This window comes from Mytilus galloprovincialis, chromosome 4 (genome assembly GCF_965363235.1).
Source record: "Mytilus galloprovincialis chromosome 4, xbMytGall1.hap1.1, whole genome shotgun sequence".
Taxonomy (NCBI): domain Eukaryota; kingdom Metazoa; phylum Mollusca; class Bivalvia; order Mytilida; family Mytilidae; genus Mytilus; species Mytilus galloprovincialis.
The window spans coordinates 57,759,381-57,783,129 of record NC_134841.1 but is presented as its reverse complement, the minus strand read 5'-3'; the positions used below and the strand labels follow the sequence as shown (position 1 = coordinate 57,783,129).

The window sequence follows — 23,749 nt, the reverse complement described above, 5'->3', positions numbered from 1 at the left end:
AGCAGGCCCCCTCTTAAGAAGTCAGTGGGCCCCCACTTATGAAAATTTCTGAATCCGCCATTGACCTTCAAATTATGGTTGACTATACTGTTTGGGTTTCACTGATTTTTGAAGGCTGAACAACAAATTGTAGCTACTAAAATCCACTTTTTTTGTGACTGTTTGATATTTGTCTCTTTGACAATCATACCACATCTCCTGTCCTATGAAGTGCAAAAATCAGTTGATATGGTCTTAAATCACAAGATTGGCATGTACAGGTAGCACAAGCAGTCTTCTAGATGATAACAAGTTTTCACTGTTAAAATAATTTTAATACGATAAAAACACATAATGTATATGAATAATTTTGTAGAACTATAATTCAATACATGATTAAAAATTTAGTAGTTAAGATAATTAAAAAACCTCATAAATATAAGTTAGTTAAAATTTAAAACATACATTAATATTACAGTAGTATACAATATATACATTGAGTTACAATAAAAATTCAATAGTATTGTAAAAAGAAAGTAGTTCGCATTTGCATGCTTAACTAATGGTCACATCAACTTATTTTTCTTTGGAATGTTTGTATAAGAAAAAAGTGTACTGGACAAATCATTATTTCCTTCATTCTTTCTTTTTTATTTTAACTTTAAAGGTAGATGAGGCAAGTTTATTATTGTAATATTTTAGAAAATTAAATGTTCATTTTTTTCAGATATAGGGGAGGTAATCATACTTTGAATATTTTTTGTCAACTTTGATTTGTTCAAATTGATGCAGAAAAATCCATAACATTTTTTTTTGTTTTGTTTGTGATAAGTTTATATGTTCAAAATTCAGTATTGTATTTTGGTCAAAATATCAGCTATGATATAACATCAGGTACACAATTTTGATAACAACTTTCAGTTTTATAAAGCATGTTTTGGGTTAGTTTTTGTTCTATCTAAAATAGAAAAATTAAGCTTTTATATTAATAAATATTGACCCAAACAGTTAAAATTTGGTAACAATATACCTAATTAAAATTTAAAATTTCTTGCTTTTTATGTAAGACACATTTTGTTTGAATTTAACAGAGCTTAAACAAATATTATAAACTAGAACTGCATAAATTAAGAATAACGAATGAGAAATTTTTCATAAAATCTGAAATTCAGAATAGGAACTATTTACAGGTCCCGACTTTTTCTGAACATCCCATATAATCACATTCATGTAAATTTATTTTTTTGAAAAGCAGGTAGCATAATAAAAAGCTTACAATGGGGAGATAATTCTCCATTTGTACATAAAATTAAGCAACTTTACTTACATTTCAAATTATTTCCATGCTTTAAAAAATTGAGTTGGAAAAAAAGTGGATATACATGCATGCATATTGAAAATACAAATCTGAAAACTAGTACAGAAAGTATAATTGATCTAAAAAACAATGTAATATACTTGAAAACCTATGTTAAGTTTTCTGGTTCTGATGTGATCTACAGAAGAGAGAACTTGATGATACATGTATATAATACTTAGTTTTAACATAGGTATATTTGACTAACTATAATATTTTGAGTCAATTTGATGTTATATAATACCAAGGTATATTATAATTATTAGGAGTCAATCTTGATGAAATATAATAGAGGGCCCTCATGGGGTTTTTGATTATGTGATTACTTGGCCGTTTTTTTAATGATTATTTGATTAAGCCAAATATTTCATGATTATTTGATTACCTAGGACTGTATTTTTAGTTTATGATTATTTGATTACTAAAGATAAGCAAATATTTAATGATTATGTGATTATATTGGCAAAAAAATGGTGATTATGTGATTACTAGGACCCCCCCATGAGGGGCCTCATAATACCAAAGTTTTACATAGGCATATTTGATTTTTTTGGATTCAATCTTGATGATAAATATTACATACCAAGCTTTTACATAGGTATATTTGCATTATTTGGAGTCAATCTTAACTTTTTACGAACAGCTGAATTAGCAGTCATGGACAGTTTCTTTGGTTTAGTTCTGTTCAGACTACCAGTAGTATCCAAACTCTGGTTAGATAGTACTGGATCTACTAAGCTCAATTCATGATTGTATTGTACAGGAGTGAGCATATGAGGGGTAAAGTTTCCCGATGGTCCAGCTTGCATAGACTGGGTTGGAGTCAAGAAATGTGTATTTTGTTGAATGGATGTTGGTATACCTTGAGTATGTAAGAAACTTTGTGTGTTGAAAGTTGAGGCAGAGATATGACTGTGATTTACTGTGTGTGATGTTACATTATTATGGTCACACAGTATATTTTGATTTGGAATGTTTGTTATATTTTGCATTGGTATTCCTGTGAGAATGGAGAGATTTCTTCCATGCGTTTGAGGTTGGTTCCTGTTCAGTGATTTCATGACTATATTGTTTTGTGTTGTAATTTTATTTTGTGGCTGGTTTTGGTCAATTTGTACTCCACCTCTGTTTACATATACATTTTGTGTCTTTCCATTTGGAAATACAAATTCATGAGTGTATGGGAATGCTGATAGTGCTCTTGTGTTATGGTACATGTTCATGTGACCTTGAATAGGTTCTGAAATAGGTTGAAACTGGTGTTCAGTCACTGGTTGATTTATTAATGATAAAAAATCATGAGATGCTGGTTTCCTAGTCATTGAAACATTTGCAGGTGTGAAGTTCAATTTTGGTGTTGAGTGTATTGGAAACCGCAGACTTGGTATCAGTGGTTCATGTTGATTAAAATAATGTAAATTTTCTGGTATAGTATTGAAATGGTCAAGGTCAAATCTAACAATGCTATTATCTGATCCAATGAGAGAATGTTGATTATTTTCATACATTGTATCATTTCCTGCATAGTGGTTGTATTCTAGAAAACTTTGTTGGGGTTTAGTTTTACCACCAGCTTGAACAGTTGTTGGTTCTGCTGTTTCTGGTACCCAATGACATTGCTGTTGCCTTGCAGTATACAAAGGGTTAACATTACAATGAACATCTTTACTGGTTCCCTGTGTAACAATCTTTTGCAATTTCAGAGAAGGTACAACAGGACAAATTGGTGCCTGCTGGTTTACATGATTTTCATATAACATTGGTAAATTGGATGTACCAGTATAAACAGATGATGATGATAACACGTTTGTGTTAGTTGTCATTTTGATATTTGAAGATGTTACAACTTTTTCTCTCATGTTGTACAAATTTTGTTCTGTCGTCTGCTTGCTGATAAACCCTGGTAATTTTGTGTTGCTAGTGACCTGGTTTCCCTGGGTACCACTTCTAAACCTATTCATCAAGCCTTCAGCTACATCTCCATCTGCTTCATTTAGTATTTGAGGGACAGGTAATAAAGTTGAACATTTAGGACTGCTGCTGGTTCTGGAAGAAGTAACTGGAATTAACATCTTAGAACTGGATAAAACTGGTTGTTCTGTAGATGATGGTATCTGTGTAGAGATACTAGCAATATTGCTAATACTTGTCACTGTCGATGTATTATTGGTCTGATATAACTTAACAGTTTTCTTCCTAAAACAAAATTGTATTTTAACGTAATTTTGTTTAATTCTACATTGAAAATTGATAATTGATAATACTGCCTTTAAACTTTAATGGCAACATCAAATGATTTTATTTTAAGGATGTACTTAGGTGAGGTTAGGTGAAAATTAATAAATTAAGAAGTTAAAATTGATACTATTAGCTGGGAGAGCATCAATTAAGCATAACGATAAGCTAGACATATTGATAGGTCATGGACCTCCTTTTTGAGATATTTGAGATTTAAAATATGGCGGGAAAAGGCTGACTCTGACTTTTACCTTATATTTGCATTGGTATTATTAGGTCTCAAAACAAAAGAAAGAAAATTAAGAATCTTCTAAAATTTTGGTAAATGACCTTTAATGAGCTATTAAATCTTATATGAAAAAATAAATGGGTGTTATGGGGCAAAATATTTTACATTGTATTGTATGGAAAAACACTAAGGAGTCCTAACATTTGACACAAATTCCAAAACCTCACCCAAGTACATCCTTAATGACAATAAAGTAACTATTGTTTAGCTTTTTCAGTATATATACAACTGAATTTCATTATTTGTTAGCTTTTTTTTAACAAAAACCCTTCTCAGAAATGAATTGTAGATGCAGTCCATATGTGGGATATGTATTTCATTGGCCTTTTTAAAGGGAAAATTCGCGATTTTTTACTTATGGTTTAAATATGTTCATTATGACATAATATATATATATTCCCAAAGTTTTGTTGCTATATGTGCAGTAATAAAGGAGAAATTCAATAATTAATGAAAAAATATTGACTGCTTCCTGTAGGTCGTGACGTTTTCTACTGGTTTTTGCATGCCGGGATTTAAAATACAATCATTAAAAGTCTTGATTTTTAATCATATTTTAACGTAATCGTAAGCGCGCCGATGACTAATGCTATATCTTATAACCATCCGATAATAAGAAAATAAAAAGCACAGACGTGTAGTTGTACACATTCATGAGATAAATTTTCTATATATTTGATTTATTTTTGCAGACAGCACAAGAAATTATTTATTTTTTTGCTTTAATATATGCTTTTTCAAACTGATAAAGTGAATAAATTAAAGTATATAACTTAAACTGTTTAGACAATATATATAAAGGTTTACGCTTATTGACCTCTTACTACCTACTATGACTAGATATATGTGATGTGATGTGTGTATTATTCCCCGACAATACCTGTGAAAGGCCTGTATAAAGGTGAAATGTGATTTGCAGATCGGTAATAAGCTTGGCCTCTGGGGCACACCGTGCCAGGTGTGACTGTCTATTCGGATTAGTGGATTATACGACAGGAGACAGTCGCGTTTAATACACAAATTTAAAATACATTTTCAAGGTGTTGACAAATACAAGGGAATCGCCGTGGAATTATTTAATTATAATTGGTGATTCTGTTTTATTTGAATTCAAATAAGTTTCAAAACTAAGAAATGAACCGGGTAAAGTCTGGAAATTAAATTTAGTTGTAATGCCAGAATGAAATGATATACACTTCTATCATTTATTTATGTTTTATAAAAAGGGAAAATAGAACTAGTTTGACAAAATCATTTTAATTGTCCTAAATAGGCAAAATATGTACGGGAACACTTAAATTTAGATATTTAAAAGCCATGACCAAACGAAAGGTGTACCTGTATTTCATTTTTACTTCTAGCGTTTGGCTTTAGATTTTAGCTGATACTACTATAACACATAGTCTCAGATTTTAGTGAGGTCGGAAGGGTTAATCTTATGGAATGATATTGATTATCTGATATCATTTGGATAATGGAAGGAGCTATACTATAAAAACACAAAAAATTATTACCAATACACTCGATATCAAATTTTGTTAATTTTGCTGATTCACTTAAATTTTTTTCACTTATTTTTTTCTCTTTTGATTTGAGCGTGCTTGTTTTTATATGACAGTTTTTTTTCAGTTCTCTTATCTCATTAGACGAAGGCAAACTTGCACAGAATATTCTGCATTTGTGTAGTCCGAAGTTTATTAATAGAGGTTCTTATTCCACATGTAAAATAAATGAACTATTATAAAAAAAAATAAAACACGGCTTTAGTTTTGAAATATAGCACTGTTTTCTGAAGTCATATATATGGGGGTATAAACGGGACGAACTGATTAAAAAATAACAGGACCAAAAATTGTATATTAAACGGGAAAATAGGTGCTGAAATATAAATAAAAGTATAATTGAAATAAGATAACATGGGGATTTGGTCTATACATACCTATTCTTATAATCACTTTTAAATTTTGTTAAATTCTGTACACAGGCACGGACAGTTTTAAATTGGTATGGTATAATTGATCAATTTTACCTGTGCACACCTGGTTCACTCGCGATCACGCACGTGATTCATTGACCTTGTTCATTGTGTATTAAATTAAACAAGCCTGCCAGGAAGTCGACCGTTAGAATACCCGAATATGTCACTTTTACAATACCCCGGTTATTACCGGTATTAAGCCATATTCTGATTACAAGAAGACAAGTTTTTGAACGTTGGTCAAGTTAGGTAAAAACCCAAAATAAACTAAAAATATGCGTTTGAAAAAAGCATTTAAAAAAACTTTTTCAAAAGAGATAAATCTCAGTTTATAATTCCTCCACAATAAGTATCTCCAAACTTTTTTAATTTTATTGAGACTACTATAACATTATTATAGCATAATTCCAATACAATACTAGCTTGATACTGTATCTCGGTGCCAAAAATGTAAATTTAATGACGAGCTAAAACCAATGTACAGTCTTATGTCATGTATAGCTTTTTAATCTGTCTTCAGCATTGTACACTGAATATTTAATCCTCTAAAAAATTTAAGATGTCTTGTAAAGTATTTTTTGAAATATCAAGGCCGTCGGAAGGGGAGGTGTTTCGGGTGCAATCGCACCCCCTCCTTCACAAAAAAAAATATAATAAGAATTATCAGGCACGGAGGAGCACTTGTCCTCCACGCTGACGGGTTACCGTGATCTTTCTGTAATAAATAATAATAAATAAGCTTTATTTAGAGTCAGCAAGGTATACAAACAGAGACAAACATAAGCTCTAATGAGTTTTTAACCGTCACAGAATAGAACACCTATGATGCAGTTTGAGAGATCATCTTAAGTATGACGTCCATTATCACTGAACTAGCATATATATTTGTCTAGGGGCCGGTTGAAGGACACTTCCGGATGCAGGAATTTCTCACTGCATTGCAGACCTTCTGCTGTTTTCTGTTATATGGTCGGGTTGTTGTCTCTTGGACACATTCCCCATTTCCATTCTCAATTTAATATTTTAGCTATTTGAGGAAAAAAAAGATGTTTTAAAAAATTGACAGGAAATTTAAGGATCTTCTTGGAATGGAATCGAAAAAGTACGAATATATATTCTTACAAGCGTGAAAAACGTCAACCAAATTAATTCATAATCGGGAACGTCCTTATTAAAATAGTCTTTGTCTCACAACGTATAATACTTTAACTAATTGACCAATGATGTTTAAAAAAAAAAAGACAGAATTTAATGTCATATTCTCCTATTTTTGAATGTAATTATAAGTCTGGCAAGAATGCCCGTAAAGCGAACAAGCAGTTTATTCTTTAAATTGCCGTCATTGAATATCAAGAAAGAAAATAAATCCCGAAATTGATTTGTAACTTTAATATTCAATAGTTTTCCTAGAAAATATTCACATCCCTTGGGGATTATTAGTGTACGTCCAGTTGCATATATATTACATGAATGTCGGAACAATTGTGATGATGACGAATTTCTTCCTTTATTCGAGAACAATCAAATGTCGATGAACCAAAAGAAGTTATATATCGACCTGTATTTAAATCAAATTGGTTCTCTTCTTCTTTTGGTATATGATAGTCTATCGAGTTCGATGACTACATACTGTTGGCATATGTGGACTAGTCTATTTACAAAACTTTTACTCCAATTTACACAAAATGTATGTTTCTTTCTTATGTTCAATGTATACATGTATATATTTTAAATTGCGCTATAGTTCCGTAACTTTCTATCCAGGCGTATAAACGAATCGTCGACAAGTACGTACATTTTTATGCCCCACCTACGATAGTAGAGGGGCATTATGTTTTCTGGTCTGTGGCTCCGTTCGTTTGTACGTGCGTTCGTTTGTACGTGCGTCCGTCTGTGCGTGCGTCCGTCCGTTCAGGTTAAAGTTTTTGGTCAAGGTAGTTTTTGATGAAGCTGAAGTCCAATCAACTTGAAACTTAGTACACTTGTTGCTTATGATATGATCTTTCTAATTTTAAAGCCAAATTAGACTTTTGACTCCAATTTCACGGTCCACTGAACATAGAAAATGAAAGTTGGAATTTCAGGTTAAAGTTTTTGGTCAAGGTAGTTTTTGATAAAATTGAAGTCCAATCAACTTGAAACTTAGTACATATGTTCCCTATAGTATAATCTTTCTTATTTTAATGCCAAATTAGATTATTACCCAATTTCACGGTCCATGGAACATGGAAAAGGATAGTGCGAGTGGGGCATCCGTGTACTTTTGGACACATTCTTGTTTTAAATCCATATTTCTGATATGTTCCAATTTGCCCTTTACTATTGACAACGAGTATATATTACATTTTCCCAAATTAACCCTAGGAAAAAATATATGTAAATAGATTTTTATTTCATCAAATCTTTTTTTTGGAGGTATTATTTATACAAATGTATAATATTTTTTACACCAGAAATGTTATTTATAAACAAGCGTATGAGTTTAGTAATGACTAGTATATTATTTCACTTTCGGACACGCAAGATAGAGATGTATATTATACACCTGATACTTCAAAATGGAAAGTTATTAGTTATCGGTCGTGTACACTGATCAATACCTACAGAAGTGAAACGATGCATGAACTTGCAAGCCCGACAGGAAATCGCTTGAATACCTGGACGTGTCATCTCACACCCCTCACAATACCTTTGGGAGTAATACCTTTAGCCATGCTGGTGATCAGATGAGGGAAGGTCCGAATTTATTTGAATAACGTTTATTACTTTAAAGAATTATGAACGAATTAGATTTTCGAAAACAATTTTCACGGAACACTTATTTATGAATTGAACTTTGACTTTTTAACTAATTCCAATATTAACAGTTTAAAAATAACAGACTATAGTTATTTAAAAAAAATAAGAACATTTTCCGTATGAAGTTAGTTAGTCAGATAAAACAACCGTACGATTGACAAGATATCGACACGCAATTACGACTACATCGGTTACTGTAGTTTTGGTCCTTTGTGGTTTATAGACATATCGTGATTTTTAATCGGAGGAGATGACAAAATGGCGGAACGGAGAGAATGGATACTCTAAATTTAAAATCGATGGTGATCTCTTATCTGGTGGAATAAAACTTTAATATCTATAAATTTGAGCATTTTTATACAGAATGGACATAATATCAATTTTTGATTTTTTTGCGAAGTTTCCCTTTAATAAAATTAATGTTTCAATTATTAAAATTTAATCTCTAGATTTAAAGAAAAAAATCAAATAATTTAACATGTAAAATGAACACATGTCCAACACACTGGTCAGAAACCCAAAGATTTTAGTTGTAAGTCTTCACTGTTAACATTTAAAAATTAAAAAAAATTCTAAAAAACTTTTTTTTAAGAAAATATGCATTTTACCATGTTTGAAAATGTATTTTATAATTATTATGGGAAATAAAAAAAATGAATAAAGAGCAGAATAAGTATCTACAGGACACCATCCTTGCTTACATGTTTAAATTTTATGTTTAGTGAACCTTGATAAAAATGGGTAAATGTTTGCTAGTTAGAAATAGTCTCACATATTTAGATACAATTAAAGCTAAAAAGAGTAGAAAAAACCTGATAAATGGTTCACACAATAGGTAATAACTCCTTAGCCTTAAGATTTAAAGCGATTCCCTAAAATCTAGAAATACCTGTATTTTAATTTGAAATTAAAAAGGGGAGATAATTTATAATATATTTCAGCAATATTCCTTACTTTTTTAGTTTCAGTTTATGATGTGTATCATCTTTGATCTCAGAGACTCCAATATGATCTACTGCCATCCCATTAGGTAGGAATGATAGGAGGTACTCAGCTAAGTCTGGCTGGTCAGTCAACAATAGCTCTATATATCTTGTGGTCTGTAAATAAAATCTTGTTAGTTTTTTTTCCTTTTTATATATTGTTTTGAGAAAAAGTTACCAACAAGACCAGATCTACAAGTTAAACATGGGAAAAAACTGCAGGTGTCTTGAAATAGCAGTTATTGTTTTGAAATGATGATTCTTTGGAAGGTTTATAATACTTTTTGATTTTGGTATTATAATTGTCCTGTCCATAAGTACTTATGAAAATTATGTGTAATCTTAAAACAGTCCTAAACAGAAGTCTTGTCTTTGACTTAAAAGTCTGCCTGTTGACGGAAATAATATATGGACAACTGTACTTTTGTTTTCCTTCCAAAATAACCCAAACTGAATGATCATACACAAGGATGACAAATGCATACTACCTATAGAACAAAGGCATGATGATTAATTCAGTGTGGAAGTAAGAGAAGCTATACAGAAATTGATGTTTTCTCAATTAATGGTATAGATGTATATTATTATTATTATTCTTTAGTAATCTAATATACACCTATCTTTAATTATTTTTAACATATTGACAATAATGGTATATATTTTCATTAAATCCATTAGTAGAACTATATATCTCTAGTAGAGGTTGAATAATTCAATACATAAATTGAATAGTGTGTCCTGCACTACTGCAGCTTTTGAAAAAGGTAATATAGCTTTTTTACTCTGAGGGTTCTCTTTCATGAATTCAGTTCTGACCCTTTTAATTAAGGGCACCATTAATATGGGCATTGAAAATAATATTTGGTTTATTTTCATTTATAGTTAAATACATGTATGTAGTTTTAACATTTGAAATTATCAGTTGGTATTATTAGAATCTTTGTGTTTTACCCTCTTTTTGTTTTCTTCATCAATAGGGTCATAATCTCCAAGAATTCCTAGTATTCCCTGGTAAACTTCTTTCTTTTCCAGGTAGTTAAACTTGATCATGTTCATCAAGGCTGTAAAAGGTACCAACTCATGTCTGCTTATAGTTTCCATTCTGTGTAAAATCCCTGAAATAAAAAAATAAAAATATTAATTCAAATAAAGGCTGTTTGTCAGAAATTTGCAAAAAAAAAAGATTTTGAAAGGAACAGGTAAACCCATTGTTTTTTTTCTTCATTTATACAACATGTATTAACAACAGTTTCTCACACAAAGATATATAGAAAAAAAGATGCGATATGATTGCAAATGAAACAATATCCATTTTAAGACCAAAGAATCATGCCTATCAACAAAACATACAATATAAAACAAACTATTAAAATCAGTTTGGGATTGCTTGCAATTGATTTCTAAGCACACAAAAAAAAAAAAAATAAGGAGATATGGTATGATTGCAAATGTAAGAACTATACGTTGTGTAAGACCCCATACCAAAAGATAGGGTGGGTCCAGGATTCGTATGATCCCCCCTTGAAAACAAATTAGCACTGTTAATAAAGTCAACATTCTGTTTGAATTGTGACTGTTAAAGTTGTGTTCGCAAGTCCAAATACCCCCCTCCCCCCTTTAAATTTTTTTGCTATGGGCCTGGACAAGAGTGGCACATCTCTCTCAGGAGCACAGAACCAATAGCTATAAACTATTAACTGTAAAAAGGCATACACCACAAGCACAGGGGACACTTTTTACTGCATACACTGTAACGCATCTTAACTTTGAGAGACGATCCTGCAATTATTTATCAAAATAAGGAGATGTGGTCTAATGTACATTTAGACTTAGTCTACTATTATATTAAATGAATAGATCATGTTTTTTGAAGACCAAAATATTTTCAGTACACTTCGAAAGGATGAGGCCAAAAAAATACATGAGTATCTATCAATCATATATGTTCCTACATGAACAAAGGATTTATACTGTTTATACAGTAACACACATGTAGAGAAATCCTTGAAGAATCTTGAAGAAACTTATTTTTTAGCTCACCTGGCCCATAGGGCCAAGTGAGCTTTTCTCATCACTTGGCGTCGTCGTCCGTCGTTAACTTTTACAAAAATCTTCTCCTCTGAAACTACTGGGCCAAATTTAACCAAACTTGGCCACAATCATCATTGGGGTATCTAGTTTAAAAAATGTGTCCGGTGACCCCGTTTACCAACCAAGATGACCACCATGGCTAAAAATAGAACATAGGGGTAAAATGCAGTTTTTGGCTTATAACTCAAAAACCAAAGCATTTAGAGCAAATCTGACATGGGGTAAAATTGTGTATCAGGTCAAGATCTATCTGCCCTGAAATTTTCAGATGAATCGGACAACCCATTGTTGGATTGCTGCCCCTAAATTGGTAATTTTAAGGAACTTTTACTGTTTTTGGTTATTATCTTGAATATTATTATAGAGATAAACTGTAAACAGCAATAATGTACAGCAAAGTAAGACCTAAAAATAAGTCAACATGACTAAAATGGTCAATTGACCCCCTAAGGAGTTATTTTCCTTTATAGTCAATTTTTAACAATTTTCATAAAATTTGTTAATTTTAACTAACATTTTCCACTGAAACTACTGGGCCAAGTTCATTATAGATAGAAATAATTGTAAGCAGCAAGAATGTTCAGTAAAGTAAGATGTACAAACACATCACCATCACCAAAACACAATTTTGTTATGAATCCATCTGTGTCCTTTGTTTCATATTTACATAGACCAAGGTGAGCGTCACAGGCTCTTTAGAGCCTCTAGTTAACTTAAACTTTAAACTTAAACTTAAAGTCATATAAAACGAGTGACTGGTGAAAAATAATGTTATTCCAATTCTTTAACCAATGCATACAAACATTATAAACTTAGTCTTCTGTGCACGTTTTTATCGTTTTTTTTCGCATAAACTTCGTTTAATTGTCATTTTGTTTTCAATCGGTCAGTGTTGTAAAAATATGGCAGGTAATTAAAGTTCGAGTTTTGAAGCCGAAGTTTAACGATTGTCACTTGTTTGCAGGCGCAATAGCTACGTTTATGTCAAAACGCCCGGGCGTACACTTGAATTTTGTCAAAAAAATATTTTAATCTAAAGAAAATAAAAATAACTTGTTAGAAGCACATCAGCTTTATATTTCTTTCTTCGTTGGCTTGTAATTGTGGATAAAATTGATGAAATTTACTTTCAGTCAAGTGGTATCATATCATTTATTTGTTCATTTTCTGTCAAGTCTGAAGCTAGTTTGAGTTTTATACTCCCTTCCCTTTTGTTTTAAGCAATCCTTTATCTCCTTAGAATCAGTTTTGTGGTTTACAGTTTTGTTGAGCCTGTGACATATATCAGTGTATTTATGATGCCAAAGCAAGACATAGCGATCCTTTATGGCTTTTTATAAATTATCAATGCATCAATCTTCATAAATTGTCATGAAACTTGGGCCAAAACTAGTAGTACTCCAGATCAAGAAAAAAATATCTAAAGAAAATGTTGGATTTTTTAAAAATCCTGTAATGGACTGATAAATGGATTCACTTTTTGCAGGAGGAATCCTTGACAAAAAAACAGGATTCCACAGAACCCTTTACGATATCTAATATTGGACCTGAACATCTCTGAAGGTTAATGTTCATTTACGAAATTTGGAAATAGAAAGGTGATTTTGTTGGTTAATTGCTTTACCCTCACAGCTCTTTTAAAACATATTTAAAAGCTACTGGTTTTGAAATTATCTCTGAATCCAATGACTATTATATTTTAAATTAACAAAATGAATAATTTATAATCTTTTATATCTGGGCGTCACTTGTAAGTCTTGTGTGGACAAGGCGCGTTTTTGGCGTATTGAATTTTAAACCTGATGCTTTTTGTTATCTATTAATCATGTTTTTCTTTGTCTAATATGTTCTATTAATTTGTATTGTAGTCCTGTAATATTATGTTGTCATTTCAATGTTATATTTAACTTTGCCATTAAAGTGCGAGGTTTGGCATGCCACAAAACCAGGTTCAACCCACCACTTTTATTCGCCTTTAAAAGTGTCCTGTACCAAGTCAGGAAGATGGCCATTGTTATATTATTGTTCGTTTCTGTGTGTGTTGTATTTTAACGTTGAGTCGTTTGTGTTTTCTCTTATTTTTTAGAAATTGAGATAAGACGTGGCACGGTACTTGTCTATCCCCAATTCATGTATTTGGTTTTCATGTTATATTTGTTATTCTCGTGGTGTTTTGTCTGATGCTTGGTCCGTTTCTGTGTGTGTTACGTTTCGGTGTTATGTCGTTGTTCTCCTCTTATATTTAATGCGTTTCCCTCGGTTTTAGTTTGTTACCCCGATTTTGTTTTTTGTCCATGGATTTATGAGTTTTGAACAGCGGTATACTACTGTTGCCTTTATTTGACATAACAAATAAACCATTTAGATTGTAAAGTATGTTGCTACTGATGAGTTTTTAATGACAGGAATGGTATTCATTCTTGATAACTCATTAGCTTCCGGGGGCCTCGCTCCCTAGATCTAATCCACTACCAGAAATTGTTTGACATGGATCAGTTTGGGGTCCTCAGACCCCTCGCCAAGGTTCGGGCGTACACATTAAAATGACCTAGCTACGCCACTGGTTTGTCAACAATCCACAAAAAAGCCTGGATATTGAGCACGTGTTTAACATGTACAATCAGATAATAGTTTATTTTAAGGACATCCATACGTATTGCGATCACCAGATTTTTACGAGATGGGTCACGAGAGGTCACATTGCATACGGAAAATATGTCGGGGGAATTGCTTCCTGGAAGCAAGCAATTAAAATTAAGTAAACTTCTTCTAAATATGAACAAATTAAAGAATTTTCTTCAGAAAATAAAAAGTTTATGTACATAAATTTTATAATGAAAAATATCCATTGAGTTATAAAAAACATGTACATTAACTTTAAAGTCAATGAAGATCCTTAACGAGTTCTGTGCCACAGGGCCGATGATCGGCCTAAAGTCATACTCCTTTCAGTGCCAAAGGGCCGATTCATCGGCCGATTGAAATGATGTTATGAACAACGTAATGTACTATGACGTCGCCGTTTTTGTGATAAATTCAATTCCTCCGTCTTGAAATATTCACGCGTTTTTTACCAAGATTAAAGATATGAAAGGGGAGCTTTGTTATGAAATTTACGAAAATAAAATTATGAAAGGATGCGTTTATAAATATGTATATAATATTTAGAACTATAGAGTCTCAAATCCACTCTTTTTTTCCGACGCTTTTGCAGTAGGCCATTTAGTATATTTATGAATTCTAGGCTAACTTTCCTAAGTTTTTTTTTAAAGCGTTTACTTTGCAAAAATTGTAAGAATATAAAACAAATAAAATTGTGCATACAGAAAATATAGAATATACAAGTTATTCAAATAAGGACAACAAAACCTTTACAAAGAACGGATAAGAAAAAAAATTACAAAACTTAAAAAGATGAAAAAGTACACAAAAAGTGCACTACACATTAATGACGTAATTAATCTAATGACGTGATTCGTTAACGCAACCGTCGGATTATGGCTTAATCTTATCCGTGGTTAATCCTCGAGTTTATCCTCCCTTGTGAGGGATCACACATAATATAACCAGAATGTATGACATATAAAAGAATATCGCAGAGAAATTTCAAAACCATATATAGCCTATTTCATGCTGATTTTCACAATTCATTCGACGAAGAAGTTTGTCTTGATAACATACTATTATTAAACCATTAAAACGACATCAGAGAACTGTTAATGCATGGAATAAATTTCGATAATTATTTTGTTTTGTATTTTGTTGCGTTTAATTTTTCTATGCTTTATACAGCATACCTTTATAGAAATTTCAAAGGCAAAACAGTTAAACATGAATAATAAATCAATCATTATGTGTTGTTTACAAGAGATACAAGGAAACAAAAATAATATCGTATTTATCGTGTGAAAATGCGATCACCTGTATTGCATTTAAAAAAAAAAGATTCTTGCCGGCCAAATTAACATTCAAGGTCAACATGACACTTTTAATTGATACATATAACCTGTGTCCTAGTAAAATACATGTTCTTTGATCGGTGCATGTCTTTACTCATTAATTATTTGTCCCTTCTTCCGAAATATAAGAAAACAAAACCGCACACAACCTGAGAACTTTGTGAACAATTATAATTCTAAATTACAATCATAGTGACTTATTATTGTACGGTTGTCAAGAATTAATGAACACATTGTTTTTCATATTAAGATACGAAAATTTCCTATAAAAATAACTCCGACAATGTAACTTAGATCAGGTCTTCATTTTATACAATTAATTTCCGAAGATCATATAATAAGAAAAAACAACATTTGAGAAAATTGCTTGGTCGAAAAGAAGAGATTGTTCTGTATGTTCTGTACGGAATTTCGCTGGTGGCAGGAAAAGGCCGAAAATATATATGCATGTGTGCTCTCATAAAATTGTTCATAAATTATGTATACTAATAAATATAAGAAACACGGCAGACGATGTAACACTGACGAATAGAATATCTTTCTTGAGAAATGGTTATATTAATCTTGAATTTTGTAAAACCAAGCTCATATAATGAAGTTGTTAAAAAAGAATAACCATTAACTTTCTTTAATTTATTAGTAGTGACAAATTAATTTGCATTATCTCTTTTCGTTTTACCGAATTTTTACCCGGGAGTATATGCCGTGATTTTTAGACAGGTTACATTTTCCGTGGTGGGACATTTCTGGTATCAATTCAAGAGAGGGCAACTAAAAGAAGTAGAGTCAAACTTACAATGGGTTCAATTATTTTGTCATGTTTCATGGACACATATAAAATAGTTACCGGCCCCCCTCCTGGCCCATAAAAAAGGTTGTATTTTACGTTATTTAGTTGCTCTAACTAGAATCGGGACCGGAATATCTTATAACACGTAACTTGTCTAAATATTATAACTCCGGCGTGAAAAATCGGTAATATTAATTTGTAAGAAAATGGACTTTTATTAAAAAAGGTTTATTATTCCCGCCATTTTCAGTTACAATCTTTTTGGCGCTATCATACTTGTACTATGACGTCGCCGTTTTTGCGTTATCGTAAAGACAATCAAAAAAAGCATTGGCACTGACGGGGTTTTGTTTAAAATTTATTTGGCAGTGAAAGGGTTAAAAAAATCATAGAATGTTATTTCAATATTTGTATTCAAGTTTGCTGATATTCTTGTATACTTTAGTCAGTAAGGATAATATTGATAATGTCACTGTATGGTTTGTGGTTATAATGATGCAAATACTTCATATTTCGAACCCTTAAATTCATAAGTAGGCGGGAAATAACTTTAAAAACAATGAAACAACCTTTGCAGTTCCTTCCCTTTAACGCCAGACGGCAGTAGGATCTATGAAAATTATCAACTTCCGTATCGAATGACGCCAAACAGTAAAGACGGTAATGTTTGTTTGAGTCATTCTTGAAGTAATTTAAGCATGTCAAGTGAAAATTCCATTTTTCTGTGCTTGTAAACAATCGATAGAAAATGTCTTCCAAAAATACAACAAATCCACCTCCAGTTCCGCCTCTGGAATTAATAAATGATTCGCCGGATTCAAGTGATGGTGAAACGGAGAAACAGGAAAGTCGGACAGACAATTTAGAAAATCCGAGTAACAGAGATATTTCTCCAGAGTCGGGAATCGATCTTGCCTCTCGTGGATCAACGGGAGTAACAGAAGAAAGTGAAGACACGATGAGAACAGAAGAAACAGATCGAACTATTATCCCTCCAAATGAATTATTTAATTTTGATTTAACAAATCCAGATGATGTTATGAAAATGTTAGAAAATGTAAACTTATCAGATGAAGATACAGATGTACTGTTACAGGAAGCTTATAATGTTAATATGAAATTAAAAGAAATATTAAGGAGACAAGAACAAGCCGGTGGCAAAATGAACCAAGCAGATATTGCTAAACTAAAAGGTTCAAATACTGTAGTGGTGCCAGGACCTGGTAAAAAAGGTTCAAGTTCAAATTCTCGGGCTGGTTCAGCTAAAAGATCTCAGTTTGCTAAAGCAGAACCACTACCACCTATAAGTAATGGATCTACACCTAGTTCAAATATGAGAATTCCATCAGCTGTATACAGCGCAAAGCTTCATAGAGCACCTGCACCACCTTCAGCCTCTCAAAGTCAGAAAAGACTTGCATTGTCATCACAAGATAAAAGAATGGGTTCCAGAAATCCATCTGCAGCAATGGTTATTATCATTTAAGTTTTTTAATCCAACTTTGCACTCCATTTGTTTATGATTATTTATCACGATTATGAAAAGATGTGTTATAAAATTATGAATAGGGACATGTTTACAAATGTATTTAAAAAATGTGAAAGATGTCTACTATTACAAAAAATGTATCTTTGACACACCCCCCCATTTCAAACCTCTATTCTATCAAATGTCTACATTTGTACATTTGTATATACTGATTGTTTATTAAAGCAATTCTTAGCGATTATTAATTACGAGGATCACTTTATGTATTAAAGGATAATTATGATTTTCTGTAAATAAAATTAAGTTTTTATTGAGCTAATACATAAATAATTGTGGGATTTGTAATTTTTTCTAAGCACTAATTGCATGATTTGCTTGCAACTTGAAATCCAGAAAAAAATTGATACCATTCGAAAATGTACATCTGTACATGTACATGTATTGCCTTATAATTTGCATTAGTACTTATTATTTAATTCTCTGTCTGACACATAAAAACATGCAGTATCTATTTGCTGATTATAAAATTAAGAAATAATTGATGCAAGCTACAAATGTATACTTTATTTTAGTTTTAACATGGGTAGGCATTATATTCATGATTATTTTTGCCCGAGCGATCAGTGAGGGCCAAAATAACACGAAAATAATGCCTATCCATGTTTAAACTACAATAAAGAATAGCTTGCATCAATTTTTTCGATTCTGATTAGGACAATTAAGGTAATTTCTATGTCCAATGTGTATAAGTGTAAAGCGATTGTGTAGGCTCTTCCATGAACCTCCCTTTTTTGTTTGTAAATAAGCAAACAGCTGGCACTGTGATTTTTGCAACACATTACAGTCATAATAAATGAATTAGTAACAACATGTACATCATTTAAGAGTTTGGAAAGGTTTTTTAAAAGTTAATGAAATATATTAAATGCATGCCAGTTTGATAAAATTCATTATTCTGCAGTAGTCAATACATTGTATAAACACATGTGCAAAAAAAAATTATTGGATTCAGAGCATGAGTTTATTTATAAAGCGAATGAAACACATCATATTAGAATGGTGTACAATATAAATTGCTAGAAAACATGAAAATTTAAAATTTATAGGCAAATTAATGAATATATATCTGTTCTCTTAATCTCATTTCAAAATGTGAAATAAGATTGTGTTTCTTTCATGTAGAAGACATTAATTTATAGCTAGCTAGGAAAACTTATTTGAATGAATTCTTTTACTACTTAGATGTGGATTTAATTACAGGATTATTTGTTATAACATCTATGTCAGGTAGGCTTGGAATGCTTTAGCTTTTTGTCATATATATATTTGTATGCATTAATGTCACTAAGGTGGCATAGAATCAAACAGACTGATTTTGGTGTTCACACGGCTTAAACTGTTAAAACATGTTATTAAAAGTCTTGCATGGAAAGGAATTTAAAATTCCATAATTTTAACATGAATGTTTGTACACATTATTGGCACTGTAAAAAAAAAATGTAACTATTCACTGCTTTCACTGTTTGTGGATTTGCTGCACATATAAATTGAAGGAACTTTTAAAATGTGAATGCATAAGTAGCATGATTTTTGCACATATATAGGGTATATATACTGGTTCATGAGATTCATTATCATGGACAGGGTAAGAATAATTTTAATAACTTAATAAGTTTATTATGTTTCTCTCTGACATTTCTGGTAAATGTTCTACTTATTTGTAAGATTTATGGGAGTTTTAAGCATAACCTCAAGAAGCAATTTGTCTATTATACATTTGTAGGACCTCATTATGATATTTTCGATCTGTGTAATACTACACAGAAATAGTTGCCGGTCAGTTCAAGTTATTTTTCCTAATGCAAGATTAATATTATAGCAGACATTTTAACTCATTTCTAAATCTGTTCTTATTCTTGAACCATAAGTAATAAGGTTAAATGCTTGACAAGCTTTGTAAATTTAAAAACACAATATATAATTATGTAGACATTTAAATCTAATTAAACCTGACAATTATCATGTACCCTTTTTTAATTTCATGTATAAAGTGCAGAATATCAAAGTTAAACAGTCAAGCTTCATTCTTAAATGTCACTTTGAACATTTTTTCTCACCACTTTAAAGTAAATAAATAATTCCTAAACAGTTTTATACAATACAAACAGGTAAAGTATCAATAAAACAGAAATTAAAGTGATTTTATGATATCATGTATTTAAATTTATTCTTTCTTATTTAATTATTTGGAATAACCATTTATAGTAGGATACATGTGGATATTAATACTTGGATTATATTTAAATGATTTTTCATCTACACTTGATTTCCCCTGTACATGTACGGTAGTTCTACTTTCTATGGAAGATTATTACTATTGATCCAGGAGAATAAATTTGGATAAATGCCTAGTTTAAAAACACGATTTTGTTTACATGTATTGTAAATACAAATATGTGTTGGGAATATTAAGATGTACTTGTCAAAATTTAGCAGTTAAATCACATTTATTTAGAGTACAAGTATTTAAAGTGTGATACATGCATTGTACATGTACAAACATATGTATTAAACTAAAAAATAGTTGACAAGTTGAAACGATTTGTATTCATTTAAGACTGTCAGTGCATATATATACATTTGTAGCTATTTAATAAGTTTTAAAAAAAATATTTTGTTCTGTTATTGCCAAAAATCGAAATATAAACAAAAATTTCAACTTGAACCATTGTCAGGTTGTCTTATTGATTAAATGTCCACATGCATGTGCAGCTTCTTTAATTCATTAAAACTATGTATACATGTACATGACCATCATGAAGAGAGGTTTGCTTCAGTTGGATATTTAGAGAGGTTTTATTGCTTCAGTTGGATTTTTTAGGGGTGTCAGCCTGATAAAAGGTGAACATAAAAAATTGTCAGTCACAGTGATGCAGACCAGAAACCTTCTTAAGTTAAGTTGTCAGAACACTTCATCCCCCTTTTACAAGGTATTTCACTTAATATAAATGTATATATAGATCAGTGGAAAACCTAAAATTTCAAATGAAAGAATATGTCTTCCCCAAAAAGACTAGGCAAAATGATTGAACAATACAGCTGTAGAACCATTATTTTTTTTAAATGTATGAAACCAAAATAGGACTATTGAATTCTGAATGCGCTTCATGCTTTATTATTTTTGTTTCTATAACAAAACATGGAGAAGATTGAAGGATAAATGGGCAATGTTTTAAGATATGGCTTATTCCTGAGGTTTCTTATCTGAAAAGGGAAAAGTTGATGGTAATACAAGATAAAAAATTGAGATAATTATATTGAATATACAATTTTTTCTTGATTTATAGAATTTTGGGAATTTTAAAAAGCTTTTTCCTGCAGTTAATTTTTTTTTTCTCTCGTTAATTTAAAAAAGTATTTTTTTATCTGTAAGAAAACCACAAAAATGCATGGTCAGAAGTACTAGTGGAATGGTTAAGGGAAACTGCTTACATCCTAGCTGGGATAACTTAAAATAGCTTGGACACTTTTATTTAACTAATGTTGAAATTTGGATTGTATCGTTTAAGTTGTAAAAAATAATGTGGTTGTTTGGGCCAAATCATTAGTCAATAGCCAAGGAAAATGCCATAGGTGTAAAAAAAAATTATAAATTAAAGCTTAAGTGTGAGAAACAAATAATCTTAAGTAGTAATGGTATGTTTACTAACTGTATATCATCTGACACAATGAAGTATGCTTTAAATGTTTGAATGGGATGAAATACAGTTTAATCTTTTTTTGAGTCCACTGTTGCACTTAGAATATCTATTATCGCTATTTTGTGCATTTTTCCTCTGATCTTTTTTTGTGATAATTTTCATATCATGCTACTCGCTTGAGATGGAAAATTATCGCTAGAAACTAAGCATGCATGTGGCATTGCTAACAAAATTGACATGAAATTGACAACGTCATAGGTAAAATAGCGATAAAAAGATTTTCATTGTTCATCTCAACTCGATTGCCTTTCTCGCTTTTGCCGTCCTGGCTCAAGCGAGAAAATCAATCTCGTTGAGATGATCACAGATAATTTATAAATTTAGTATTATGATAACATTTTAATTTACAAAAAGTATGGTTCTACCCCGCAACCTTAAGGGAAAAGAATTGTCATAACACTGACATTTTTATAATGAATTATTATTTTTTTGAAAAAATCAAAGAAAAAATATCTCTTTATGTATTATGTTCAAAGGGAGAAACATGTAAAGCTTTTTTGATGACATGGTTGTTCATCAACTGAATCACCAGCCTTTAATGGCTTTAGGAGATTTGAATCTTGCTCTTGGATTATAATTAGCTCCAATCTCTATTCTTAAATGACTATAGGATTCAGCAGTGGATTTAGGGGGTGGCCTGGGGCCCCCCTTTTGTGGGAAAATTTTGGTTGTTTATATAGAGAATCACTGAAGCCGTACAGTAGCGGGACCCCTCACAGGCATTCAGTGGGCACCCTCTTGTGAAAATTTCTGGATCCACCACTGGGATTGTCAGTTACTCTGCCACAGATTGTGATTCTTCCATGCACTCTTGCTTCCTCCGCTAAGATAAGAATTGACAGCCACAATATAGCTAATTATATTCATCGATGAGTCAATCAACATATGAAAAAAAGATATAATTTTTTCAGTTTTATGATGCAGACTTCAGCTTTTTGCTAGTACATGTACAAAGATTCACTGTATAACTGGAATATTATAGTTTTAATTTACATAGTTTATAAAAAAACAATTGAAAATTCATATTATATTTTCAGCACAAATCAAGAAACAACAAGAAGGCTACCCCAGTATCCACAGCTGAACGTCCAGGTTGGGATGACCGTTTTATGTACTAATACATCATAGGAACATTCCTCTACTTGATTCTAGTCCAGTTCCAGATCTGAAGGGAGCCAGTGGAATTGACAACTGAAAATGTTTGCCATACTTAACTTATTACGATATTAGAGTGCTGATCAGTTGTAAAATATGTTCTTGTTCTGGCTAAAAAACAATATTAGTTTCTTGCTATTTCAAAAATTCTAAGCTCTTCGGTTAAAAAAAGATATGATTGCTTCTTGTGAATAAAAATCTTACAAATATGAAATACAAAATGTAGTGTGAGAAATGAAAATATTCTCTCGAACTGAATTGTCTGGAAGAAGTTTGTATCAATATTGATGATGAAGAGACAACTTTTAAAAAAAAATATTTGTGTTTTTATACGCCCGTCAAAATTTTGACGGGACGTATTATGGTATACAAATGTCCGGTGTCCGTCCGTCTGTCAGTCCGTCCGTCTGTCTGTCTGCCCGTCTGTCCGGCGTAAACATGTCGCACCGTAACTTGAGAACAACTTATCCAAATTTCATGAAACTTAATATAGTTGTTTCTTATGATGGTCAAATGATCTGTATACTTTTTGGTGAAAATAAGATTTAAACTTTTTGAGTTACAGCACTTTGTAACTAAAACAGGGGTGTGTTTTTTTTCACATGTCGCACCGTATCTCAAAAACGTTTCTTGATTATTGCTTAAAACTTTACACACTTCTTAGTTATATTAATCTTAATATCTGTATACTTTTTGGTGATGATTCAAAATTTCATTTTTGAGTTTTTGAGTATTTTGTAAAAAAGGGGGAGGTTTTTTTTACATGTCGCGCCGTATCTCAAAAACGATTTATGATTATTGCTTAAAACTTTACACACTTCTTTGTTATATTAATCTAAAGATCTGTATACTTTTTGGTGATGATTCAAAATTTCATTTTT

The 23,749-nt window shown here is 31.3% G+C and overlaps 2 protein-coding genes across 7 annotated transcripts in view; one reads left to right on the top strand and one right to left on the bottom strand.

The window, feature by feature from the left end:
- The window catches only part of LOC143072520 (m7GpppN-mRNA hydrolase NUDT17-like), a 44,865-nt gene extending 21,670 nt beyond the window's left edge, over window positions 1-23,195 (top strand). The window contains exons 1-3 of one of the 4 annotated variants that reach the window (XM_076247492.1): window positions 17,054-17,934; window positions 19,213-19,239; window positions 22,751-23,195. In XM_076247492.1, the coding sequence (XP_076103607.1) occupies window positions 17,212-17,934; window positions 19,213-19,227 (738 nt within the window). In that variant the 5' untranslated portion in view covers window positions 17,054-17,211 and the 3' untranslated portion in view covers window positions 19,228-19,239; window positions 22,751-23,195. Of the gene's footprint in view, window positions 1-17,053; window positions 17,935-19,212; window positions 19,240-22,750 lie in introns of those variants that run through there. The other 3 variants (XM_076247489.1, XM_076247490.1, XM_076247488.1) reach the window with 3 other exon arrangements.
- On the bottom strand, window positions 293-17,068 carry LOC143072519 (uncharacterized). Of its 3 annotated transcripts, none has more exons than XM_076247487.1 (4): window positions 17,033-17,068; window positions 10,575-10,738; window positions 9,595-9,740; window positions 293-3,532 (listed from the first exon to the last, which is right to left on the bottom strand). In XM_076247487.1, the coding sequence occupies exons 2-4, from the start codon at window positions 10,722-10,724 to the stop codon at window positions 1,927-1,929; spliced, it is 1,902 nt and encodes a 633-aa protein (XP_076103602.1). In that variant the 5' UTR covers window positions 10,725-10,738; window positions 17,033-17,068; the 3' UTR covers window positions 293-1,926. The 3 variants fall into 3 exon arrangements, with proteins under 3 accessions (XP_076103602.1, XP_076103601.1, XP_076103600.1); XM_076247486.1 differs by lacking the exon at window positions 17,033-17,068 and adding an exon at window positions 16,983-17,032; XM_076247485.1 differs by lacking the exon at window positions 17,033-17,068 and adding an exon at window positions 16,904-17,026.
- Window positions 23,196-23,749: the final 554 nt, after the last annotated feature.

What these genes read in the sequence shown, in the direction of transcription:
- LOC143072519 (XM_076247487.1), bottom strand. Translation starts at nt 10,724, where the DNA reads ATGGAAACTATAAGCAGACATGAGTTGGTACCTTTTACAGCCTTGATG. An exon ending in ATGAAGAAAACAAAAAGAGG is followed by an intron (nt 9,741 to 10,574) that starts GTAAAACACAAA and finishes TTTTATTTACAG; the next exon opens with ACCACAAGATATATAGAGCT. An exon ending in CATAAACTGAAACTAAAAAA is followed by an intron (nt 3,533 to 9,594) that starts GTAAGGAATATT and finishes ATTTTGTTTTAG; the next exon opens with GAAGAAAACTGTTAAGTTAT.